Source organism: Grammomys surdaster, unplaced genomic scaffold (genome assembly GCF_004785775.1).
Source record: "Grammomys surdaster isolate TR1022 unplaced genomic scaffold, NIH_TR_1.0 126298, whole genome shotgun sequence".
Classification (NCBI taxonomy): Eukaryota; Metazoa; Chordata; class Mammalia; order Rodentia; family Muridae; genus Grammomys; species Grammomys surdaster.
Genome location: NW_021621098.1, coordinates 5,614,225 through 5,626,097, shown reverse-complemented (window position 1 = coordinate 5,626,097; position 11,873 = coordinate 5,614,225). Strand labels below are relative to the sequence as shown.

The window sequence follows — 11,873 nt, the reverse complement described above, 5'->3', positions numbered from 1 at the left end:
GGGGTGTACACTGTGCAGTCACTGGACTTCCCAGTGTGTACACTGTGCTGTCACTGGTCTGCACAGCGCACTTTTCTCCAGGCTCTTGCTGCCTTTATTTCTTGACTAGAATGAGTTCAAATGCATCTGGTGTTGCATGCTGTGGGACTGAGTTCCTGGTCTGGTGACATCTCTTGGATCCTGACAGCAGAAACCTGCTGCTTGACTGGACAGGATTTACATATGGTGGGGTGAGGCAGGAAGAGACTAGAAGAGTAAGTGGAAATCAGTTCAAATTCCTACTCAGAAACACATTTCCCCTCAAACCTTAAACAACAAGGACATTTTTCCTGTGAAATAAACTGGAAGTCATTTTCTCCCTTTCTTCTGTTCCCATTTCTGTCTTCTACCTGATGCTGCTTCTGTTTGGCTTCAGTTGAAAGGGAATTTAACTGTTACTCTGACATCTAACATTTGAACTTCCAAACATTCATCTTTCTTTTACAATGTGTTTTCACCATTTGCTGTGGTTCCCACTCACCCCCCAGCCCCCGTCCCCTCCCCCTCAGCAGCTTCCTAACAAGACAGCTGTAACATGGTAAGGGATCATGGTGTGACTCTCCTGTACGGCAGGAAAGATGAAGTACCCACGCCCGCCCTGATCTGCCATCCCTGCCAAATTGGATCTGTGTGTGAGCGATACTTAGGGGATGCTTCAGGGAGGGCTACAATTCTTCATCTCACTTTGGCATTCTTTTTCTGATGCCCAAGTTCTTGTGAGGAATTCATGTTAGCCATTAAGAAAATGCCTCTTGGGCTGGAGAGATGGCTCAGCGGTTAAGACTGCTCTACCAGAGGTCCTGAGTTCAATTCCCAGCAACCTCATGGCTGCTCACAACCACCTGTAATCGGATCCAATGCCCTCTTCTGGTGTGTCTGAAGACAGCTATAGTTGTACTCACAAACATAAAATAAATAAATAAATCATAAAAGAAACGGCCTCTCTGCAGGTGTGGTGGCATACACCTTTAACTCTAGCACCCTGGAGGCAGAGGCAGGCAGATCTCTGACTTCTAGGCCAGTCTGGACTAGTGCCAGGACAGTTAGGGCTACAGCTAGTCTCAAAATTAAATATTAAAAAAAGAGTATAAAGAAAACGTCTCTTAAGAGACAGGGGTGACTGGGTGTGTTGATGCACAAATCCCAGCTACTTGGTGATTACCTTCACCAGGAGCAACCCGTGAGCCCCGGAGTTCAGGACCAGCCCCTCCATCAAAAGAGTATCCCTCTCTCTGTCTCCCCATCTCCCCACCCAATTTTAATTTATTTTTGTTTCTGTGTGTCTGGGTGTAGTTATGCACATGTGGAGTGAAGGTACACTCAGAGCCAGAAGAGGCCATTAGGTCCCTCAGGGTTGGGGTTAGAGGTGCAATGAGGCCTGACATGGATGCTGGGCGCTGGGGGCTGAGGGCCAGGTACAGAGCTGAGTCTTTTGAAAATGCAATGCTCATTCTTAGCCATTGGGCCATCTCTCCAGCCCTGAGATCCTGCCTTGTAAACACCAGAAATTACTCATTAAAAAGGAAGGGTCAAGCAGATGCAACGAGGTATTTGCAGATAGCTGAGTCTACTGTTGTATTCTTATGAGCATTATGATTGCTCAGCTGGTTTTCCTTCCTTCCCAGGGAGACAACCACATCTTCCTACTTCATCACTGAGTTCTGCTGCGACATTCTCTCTGCCCCTCAGTCTGGCTGTTTGTGCCACCTCTTTGTAGCCTCACAGTGAAGGTTTCTCAGACTTTCCCAGACATGCGCCCTGTTGCCAATGTCACTAGTCCCGCCTAGGATATGGTGCACTGATGCTTCAAACACGTAGCTAGCCTGCGTTACCCACAAGATAGAGCCAAGTCCCTTTCGTGGGTGTCAGATCAGAACCGTCCCTTCCTGGCATCCTGCATGCTCGATCCTCGAGGTTCTTTGAAAGCGCTTGGAAGCTTGTGTCTTAGTTCACACTGCCTCCTGTCTAGAAAAACGTCAGCTCCTTTGCATTCCTCTTATGCCCAGTCAGGTGGTTCCCATGCTGCCGTCCTCTTTCCTCATGGGCCTCATCAGTCTGCCCTGGGTGATGAGAAGCAGATACCCTCTTGTGGCCAAGTGAGCAGCTGTCACCCAGTGATCTATGTGTTTATTTCTGAACCTACCTCCATGTTAGACAGTAAAGACTGAGGGTAGGAACTGATAGCCCCTGCCCATTGCTCTGCACTTCTTAGGTGTCTGGCCTGCTGAGATGACAGGTGCTGATGGCCAGAGATGAAGGAACATAAATTTTAGCCTGAGGAAACTCTTGGTGTACTGGGTGGGGGTGGAGGTGATTTCATAAATTCTACCTCAGGAAGCCTGGGACCAGCAGACAGGATTACAGAGGTAACACCAGGCACAGGTGGTTCTGACCCATGGGGAAGGCTGAGGGTCTCTGGACCTGTCCCTCTGTGGTTATAAAGAATGAGCCAGGTGGGGCGCGGGGCTAAGTGCTAGCCTCTAATCCCAGCATTTTGGAGGCTGAGGTAGAAGCCTGGCCAGGGCTACAGGGCAAGGTTGCTCAAAACCAAAACAAATGAAACACAACAACAACAAAAATTGATCCATTTCTTGTCTGTCTCTGATGCATGATTGGTGCTGTTCCCCAGCACAGGGTCAGTGTGTGTTCTGTGAATGAAAGAGAAGAAGAGGGAGGAGGATACTACTCAAGAAATACAGTGCCAGTGGGACAGGGATCAGTGAGTCGTGAGAAGTCTCCTGTCTGTGGGTGAAGACAATGGGGAGGTAGCTGGCTGGTGACAACTAAGTCACCTATTGTTGGGCTGGGAATGTACATCAGGGAAAAGCGCTTGCCCCACAGCGTGGGGACTTGAGTTGTATCCCCAGAACCCACATGCAACGCTGGGCATGGTGGCACGGGGGTATGGGGGCAGTCCTCCCAGCTGTGATGGTAAGTTGGACACAGGTGGACTTCTGAGGCCCACTGGTCACCCAGTCTCACCTACTCAGCGAGCTCCAGACTAATGTCAAAGGTGTTGTCTGGCCTTCACACGCAGGTGCTCACACCCCACACAACCATGCACACCCCCATGCAAACACTTAGATAGGCACATAAACACATGCACATATGCACACACACTTTTCTTTTTTTTTCTTCAAATTCTGTTACCTGGGTCTCAGGAATGTCCGTGACTGACCCTTCATTCTGGAGCTCCCCAGCCTCCTTAGGACACATGGCTAAGTGAGGCCTAAGGCAGATGCTCTTGCCATGGAAAATGACAAGATTCATCCCAAGGTCAGTGTAGTATAATGAAATGCTTTCATTTTTTTAGTAGAGGCTCTTCCTGGGAAGAATGTCCACTCCTGTGTGTGGCGGGACTTCCTGAAGCCCCTCCCTATCTCTCCTGCAGATTGATGCCTGGCCCTCATGGGGTAGGAAAAATACCTGTGTTTTCCTGCTCTTTCTGCCTTGTCTGGCCCAGAGAGATGACAGCGGCTGAATGCTACATATCTGACCCTTCAGAGGAGCTGGCGGAGCCCATGCCCTGTGGGCCCTTAAAGCTGTGTTTTCTGCAGGATAGAAGGAGAGGCTCTTTGGAGGCTTTGCTGGGTAGGGTCATTGAGCAGCTCCCCCACCCTCAAGCAGAGCCGCTCCCCTGCAGAGTTAGGTGCCTAAAGCCACTGGCACCTTCCTGCTGCATAATCAGTGGCCTCTTTCAAAAGCCTGGTTCTAGGAACAGGGAGGAGGCCAAGGTCTGGAGAGTCTGTTTCAACACCAAGGTGAATTAGTGGACTTCTTCTTACCTGGTAGCCTTGTTTTGCATGCAGTTGAGTTGCTAATCTTGACCAATAACCTCTTGCAGTTTTTTGTTTTTGTTTTTTAAATTTACTAGCTCTGGTTAAAGCTCCTCAAGTTTGTGCATCATGAATACTTTATCCCCACAGGCCCTGGGAGCGGTGTGCTATCCTAAGCATGTTGTGTCCTGTATTTTTATAAGACTGGGGTATTCAGCGTATCACCTTTCCTTTGTTGACTGAGTTCTGTGTGGATGGGAACAGCAGCTGTTCACTGGCTCCCATTGCTCCCACTTTTCCCGTGTCCCTCTGCTGATCTAGATCATTCCAGTTCATCTTCCCGAGCCTGGCCCCCTCCTCCCAAGTTCCTGTAGTCGGTCAGCTTTTCCCTTGGCTGGACTTGAACCTGTGGCTCACCGTGTCTTCCACTGTTCTCTACCTCTGTCCCAGCTTTGTCACACATCTGTTCCCTCTTCTCCAATGCTGTCTCCTTGTCATAAATCAAGATTCTGTTTATTTTAATAAGGGAAATGTGAAGTAAAACAGAGCTGAGTTTTCCTTTCTCAATTTCCAGATGAGGATGGAGGGAGAGAGGAAGGATTTTACTTGTTACACCGGGGGAAGAAAGAATGTTAAAGACATAAGATGGAGTAGTTCACCCCTAAGCTCAGGATTTGTCTAGGTGGGGGCAAAAAAATATCACTGTGGCTCCTGAAGAAGAGATCTGTAAAAGATACCTAATTCTCTGGGTTTACCTGGACCAGTGTCTGAGGTGGCTCCCTGAAGAAAGTTCTGTTACATTGAGCTAAATATGATGCTACAAACAAACGTTCATAATGAGACATTTAGCCAGGCTTTGGGGAAACGCATGCCCCAGAGCCTGTGGGGATCGAAGGACAGCTTGTAGGAATCAGTACTCCCTAGTACCACATGGGTCCTCAGGCTCAGGGCAGGAGCCCTGTCGCCTCCCCTCCCCTCCCCTCCCCCCCCCCCCCCTCCCCTCCCCTCCCCTCCTCGCCTCTCTTTCTTGCCCCTCACTTTTCCTCTTCCCTCTCTCCTTTCCCTTCCTATATATTTCTTCCCTCCCCTCTTCTTTCCTTCCTTCTGTCTCTCCCTTCCTCTCTCTGTGTTTGAAGAGTTTGCTAGCAGTAGCAGCAGAGCCCCACATAGTTCTTACGTGTCTTATGCTCAGGACGCTGCCTGTAAATAGTAAATGTGTGGTTCCGTGAAGTTCATAGATAGCTGTAACGGTATGTTTTCATGCGTCTGCTCTTTATTTCTTTCCAGCTTCTTGCCAATTGTCCTGTATCATGACGTGGATGCAAAAGCTATTGCTGGGTTTTGAATCCCTCTCTCCCCTTCTCTTCATAGCCTACATTAAAGGTGGGTGGATCCTTAGGAAAGCCTGGAAGATTTACAATAAGTGCTACGTGGACATCAATGCCCTTCAGGAGCTGTATCAGAAGAAGCTGACGGAAGAGCCCTTGTCTTCTGATGCTGCAAATGATAACCACATTGTGGCCGAAGGGGTGACTGAGGAGTCCCTAAGCAGACTGAAAGGTGCTGTGAGCTTTGGATATGGCCTTTTTCACCTTTGCATATCCATGGTGCCCCCAAACCTGCTCAAAATCATCAACCTGCTGGGGTTTCCTGGAGACCGCCTACAGGGCCTTTCTTCACTGACGTATGCGAGCGAAAGTAAGGACATGAAGGCCCCTTTAGCTACGTGAGTAGCTATATTGCAATGCTTTGGTAGATAACGTAGTACTGGAAGTAGGTAACTGCACTGCAGGCTGTAAAAGGGACTTCAGGGGAAGTGCTGCCTGGTGGATACTGATACTGTGCCTGTCAAGCAGTGTCAAGGAGCGCATTCTGTGCTGGTGGTGATGGAAACCCTGTTAGCCTGACAACTGAGGCACTGCTTGTTAAATCTCCAGAATCCTCTGTTTGCTAGTTCCTTATTTTTTATGTGTATGCATGTTTATGCACAAATATGTATATATGTGTGTGTGTTTGTGTATGTGGGGGTACATATCCACCTGTGTGTGGAACCCAAAGAACAACTTGGGTGCCATCCTCAGAGAGAGGCTCCTTGAGACAAGCATCTCTCATTGGCTTAGAGCTGACCTAGTGGTCTAGGCTGGTCGACCTGCTGGCACCTCCCCGCACTGAAGTTATAAGCATGTGCTACCAGCTCCATATTCGTATGTGGATTCTGGGGATTGACCTTATATTCTCATTCTTGGGGAGTTGATACTTACCCAGTTGAGCCATTTCCCCTACCTTCCCCAAGTCCTAAATGGTGAGCTGACCCATTGTCCAGCGTCAGTATTTTGTAAGTTTTTTGCCTTTCCCACAGTCTCTCAGATGTACATTTCTGATTTTAATTGAATTTGATGTCAAATTTTGTGTGGTTCTGAAATTTTACCCTTACAAAGAATGCTACTATTGAGTACTTATCTTCTCTGGTGACTCTAGTTACTTGATGTAGTTTACATGTCTCCCAGTATTCCTCTCAATTGAGTCACATTCAAATCAAAATGATTAAAAATGTTTTCTTAAAAATAAGGACATGATTTTAAAATTTCATTGGGGGTGGGGGGACAGGAAACATGGTTCATCAGTTAAGAGTGCTTGGTGCTCTTACAGAGGGTTCAGGTTTAATTCCCAGCACCAACACAGCAGCTCACAACCTTGTGTGACTCCAGTTCCAGGGAATCTGGTGCCCTCTCCTGGCCTCCATGGGCACTACATAGTATAATAAACTTGCCGACAAGTTTGTGTGTATGCATGTTTATGCACAAATATGTAGATGTGTGTGTGTTTGTGTATGCAGGGGTACATATCCACCTGTGTGTGGAAACCAAAGAACAACTTGGGTGCCATCTTCAGGGAGGGGCTCCTTGAGACAAGCATCTCTCATTGGCTTAGAGCTGACCTAGTGGTCTAGGCTCATACCCATCCACATAGAAAGAAATCTTAACATTTTCATCTGGAAAACAACCACTGTTCTTATTTTAAGCTGTCTGACCAGGTGCTGGTCCTGTTTGTCTGACAAAACACTGTTTTGGTAAAAAAAAAAAATTTTTCCTACTCTACGATGTCACAGAAGACGTCAGTGAGATGCAGTTCTACATATGTTAGCATTGAAGGGTTGACAGTCATGTAACAATCATGGGGACAGCTTGTGGCCCTCACAGTCACAAAGGTCTACAACTTTTGCTAATTAGTATCATTAACAAGTTTGTAGCTTGTGGGTATTTTTTGCTTATGGTTTAGTATTGTTTTATGTTTATCTCAGAAAAGGGGATTAGAATTAATTCTGCAGATTAATGTGTTCTCCATAAGGGCATTTACCAGCGCACTAGATGTAACATTCACATGAAAGTATTTGATGTGCTGGCTATGCCTGTGCTGGTTATTATTAAAGCAGATCTCAATAATGATTCTACTGTCTGTGTGCCTAGTTTATTCTAATTTAACTAACTTGAACTTGGATAATTTTAAATTATTTATAGTGCTTAACATCTTCAAAGGCTGGGAAAAGGGCCTTTAATCTGTTCTTCTCAGGTATTTTAGTGATTATATATAGTATGTGATTGTGGCTTCTACATTTAAATCTATAGTCTTACACTGTTGTTGTTCTTGTTAGGCTCTGACTGTGTGGCCCTTGCTAAGTAGACCAGGCTGCCTGGAGCACACGCAAGTCTGCCTGTCTAGCCTCCCAGTGCTGGGATTAAAGGTGTTTGCTGCTGGTACCTTGATTTCTATAAATACAGTAGGAGCCACAAAAATGTGAAAACTTTTGTTATAAAGAGACAAAAAATTGATGGTGACTGTCTCCATTCTGTGGGCAGGATGAATGAGGAATAGAATCCAGATGCTTCTGTTAGTAACAAACAATACAGCCGAAAGCTTCTGCTGTGTGCTCCTCTTGTCACAGAACAGGGGACTGTTGATTGACACCTCGTGCTCTAATATATCATTTTCCCAGATAAAGACAGAAGTAAAGGAATATCACATAGCAATATTGGGAAAATCCAGTCTTGGAAGAGTGTGTGCTGACTTTTATTTTGAAAACAGAGGCCATCTCTATGAAGTCTTGCTCAAGGCCTCCCTCTCTTCCTGTCTCCTGCAGATTAGCCCTGCTGTGGTACCACACTGTGGTCCGCCCATTCTTTGCCTTGGACGGCAGCGACAACAAGGGGGGCCTGGATGAGGCTAAGGCAATTCTTCTCAGAAAGGAGTCTGCTTACCCAAACTCTTCCCTCTTCATGTTTTTCAAGGGACGGATCCAGCGGTTAGAGGTATGGTGCCTTTCTCAGCTTTTCAAGTGAACTCCTGACTACCATGACTCTGTTTTCTGCTCAGGGGCACTGTGTATGTACCAGAATGCCATTGGCCCAGGAACATGTGTCTCCTGGTGACACCTTCAGGTCACAGAAAAGGATAATAATGGCATCCAAGAGGGCTTCTGATAACTTCCTGAGATTTCCCCACATGAGCCCAGGGTGTCTCTCTCCAAACCCAGACCCTGCCCTGACTGCGTAGGGCCATTTCTCTGTCTTTCGTCTTGTTCAGGGGCATGAGGATTTGTGGGAAATGAAGAGGTTGCAGAGACGGTGACTGCTCTCACTACAAGAACCACCCAGCATCTTACCAGTCATTCTCAGATAAACCAATCAGGAGCTTTACAATCTCTGCCCTCCATCTGTGTGTTCCTCCATGCCAGAAGTCAGCCTCAAGCAGCCCCAGTGCATAATGGGTGTTTTCTGCTTGTGCACTGCTTCCTGGGTGTGGGTGGTTTGGGTTTCTCCTTCCTGTTGGCTTTGTTGGTGTTATAGTATCCCAGTGTGACAGTGTCACACAGAAGCCTTCTGCAGTCATTGTTCTCCTTCACGAAGTGGCTCTTACATCTGAGCACTGTAAGACAGCCCTCAGACTCTGGTTCTCCCTTCTCCCTGTACCAAAGATACTGGGCTTTCGGTGCTGAAATTTTAGCTTACTGTTTTGTGTGTGTGCATACTGGAATTCACATGCATACATGCCTGATGTGGGGGTGGGGAGCATGCTGTGGGCATAAGTGAGGAGGTCAGAGTGCACTTCTCCAATTCCAGTTACCAGACCTTAGGGCAAGTGCCTTTGCCCCTGAGCTGCCTCTCGGGCGGGTGGACAGGCATGCTCTGTCATACTTAAATATGAGATTACACTGATCATTAAATTGTGAAGCATAGTGGAAATGTGAATATTTGATTCCTTAAGCTTGTGGCTGAGTGAGTCCACCCCACTCTGTCTCGAAACTTTTCCTTTATCTCAGGCTCCTGGGGTTAGGGGTGGAGTTCCCCTTTCTTTTTCTTTCCTGAAAATGTAGTTCTACTCTGTCGTGGCTGGGTGCTGAGGGGCCTCCATTGGCTTATATGCTGTAATTAAGAGCACTGGCTACTTTTGTGGGGACTAGGGTTAAATTCCCAGCACCCACATCAGGGAGCTCATGGTCCCCCATACTTCTAACTCCCGGAGATTCTTTGCCCTCATCTGGCCTCCACAGACAACTGCATTGCATGTGCGTGCACATGTACACATACATCACACACATGCACACACAGAAGAATGAATGAATGAATGAATGAATGAATGAATGAATGAATGAATGAGTAAATAGTTGAAATGATAAGGCAGAGGCACAGACAGTGCCTTGCTTCTGGAACTTCCCTGTGCAGCTACCAGGGAAGTGTTGGGATCTGTCTCTTGTAAGAGGCAGTGTTCTGCCTCCCTGACCTGCTGTCTTTTGAACTCCCTGCCAGAGCCTTTTCCCACTGAGTAAGGCACAGTGAGGGACATCCACCCCCCAGGTAGTGATGCAGGGACTCCTTAGGTGGCTGACCTTTACTGGCACACTGAAGACATCCACCACCCCCAGTAGTGACAGCAGGGACTACTTTGGTGGCTGACCTTTACTTCATGGCACCTGATATCCCAGTTCCTTCCTGGAGGTCAGGGCCAGATGCTTACCTCTGGCCTCTGAAGCTCTCCATAGGAGGATCTTTTCACACGCTGACCCCTGCTGGCTCTGCCCCTTTTGTTGACTCAGTATTGCAGGTGTCATCAAGAGGAGCATGTGCTGGTTAGCTGTACGTATCAGCTTGACACAGACCTAGGAGGAAATCTCCATTGCAGAATTGTCAAGATTGTCATATTGGCCTGTGACCGTATCTGTGAGGGGCGGGGTCATCTTGGTTGTTGATTGATGTGGGAAGGCCCATCCACTGTGAGTGGCAGCACTCCCTGTACAGGCCGTCCTTTTCCTTAATGACAAGGCTGGCTAAGCACGCGGCATTCCTGTATGGTTGCACTTCATGTCCCTGCTCGAATTTTTGCCTGAGCCCCTCAGTAATGGACTGTGATCTGAAAGAGCGAGCAGATGAGCCCTGCCCTCCCCAAGCTGCTTTTCGTCTATGCTGTAACACAGCAGCAGAAAGGAAAGTAGGGCATGAGGAGACTTTTTAACAGTGGCTACAACACTTTTACTCTAGACTTCTATTTAAATTAAATTAATTTTACATTGGTGCTACCCAAAGATGCCAGGTCTATGCTGCTGTTTAGCCTACTTGCTTATGACTGTGGCAGGGACAGAGAAGTGGGCACTGATCCCTGTCGTGATTCATTCAACAGATGGAGAAAAGAGGAGACCTGCAGAGGTCAGAGAAGCAGGGACCAGGGCAGAAGGACCTCAGGCCAAAGGCAGTGCACTCCCATTATGAGAACCCTCTGTTGAAGGGCAACCTGCTTCTTGTGTGTGAACAGCATGCCCTGTCATCATGACATAATGTTGTTATTTATAGGACCAGGAAAGAGGCAATGCAGGAAGAGAGCTAATTCTCCAAGTTCGATTAATTGTCGTCTTCTTTTCCTCCGGCCTACACACACTTCTCTTAATTACCTTAAGGACCCGGAAAAAAAAAAACAGGACTGCCATTTATTCTTAGAGGAACAGAGAGCGCTATTGATCTCATCCGATGTGGGGAGATGGACAGCCACGTCTGTCCTCGAATCCAAGCGAGATGAGAGCATATTGCGTGGTTTAAAGAAAACAAAAATTCACTGTCAGGAGAAGATAATAGTGACCCACATTGTTCAAATAAAATGTGGTTTCTGCTTTCTGGACAGGCTGGAGAATTGGTTTCCATCTCTGGTCTTTCTAAGTGTGCCTAGGAGGATGGGCTTGTGTTTGCTGCATCCTCTGTGGTCCTAGGGTAGAGTCAGTGCTCACTCTTTCTAGACGCCTTGGTAGCAGTGTTGCTACAGTCATCTTGAAATATAGCAAGGTCAATACTGATTCACAAGTAAGTTGATTGTGACAGTGCGTCTTTCTGTGTGCCACTTGTGGCACACAGCTCCTCTTGTCACATACGCAGCCGCACAATGCACATGCACACATTAAAGTCAATTTTTTTATTTTATTTTATTTTATTTTATTTTATTTTATTTTATTTTATTTGTTTTGTTTTGTTTTGTTTTGTTTTGTTTTGTTTTGTTTTGTTTTTTGAGATAAGGTTTCTCTGTAAGTTCCCACTGGCTATCCTGGAACTTGCTCTGTAGACCAGGCTGGCCACACACTCACAGAGATCTGTCTGCCTCTGCTTCCCAAGAGCTGTAATTAAAGGTGTGGGCCACCTCTGTCCAGCTTCACATACCTTTATTTTAAGATAACAAAAATAATCAAATTTTAAGATTAAAAAAAATAACATCCCAGTTATAATCAATCTCTAAGCTATTTTACTTAAGTTATTTTGTAGCCTGTAACATGCACGCATGAGGTTTCACATATTTTACACACAAACCTGATGTTCATATGTGTTGACTTAGTCTTTAGAAATGGCCGGCATGCAGATAGACTATTACAGTTCCTTTGTGTTAGTAATCCATCATTTCTGGTTGCTCAGCAGTTATTGCCAGGACATTGACCACTGTCTTCCAGTACTACCACTTAAGTCACATAGCACAGTAGTGTTCTCTCTCTCTCTCTCTCTCTCTCTCTCTCTCTCTCTCTCTCTCTCT

At 46.6% G+C, this 11,873-nt stretch overlaps 1 protein-coding gene across 2 annotated transcripts in view; it reads left to right on the top strand.

The window, feature by feature from the left end:
* Window positions 1-11,873, top strand: part of Ttc39c (tetratricopeptide repeat domain 39C) — an 82,539-nt gene that overhangs the window by 45,490 nt on the left and 25,176 nt on the right. For both annotated transcript variants that reach the window (XM_028759491.1, XM_028759492.1), the window contains 2 exons: window positions 5,187-5,541; window positions 7,954-8,122. In XM_028759491.1, the coding sequence (XP_028615324.1) occupies window positions 5,187-5,541; window positions 7,954-8,122 (524 nt within the window). The remainder of the gene's footprint in view (window positions 1-5,186; window positions 5,542-7,953; window positions 8,123-11,873) is intronic.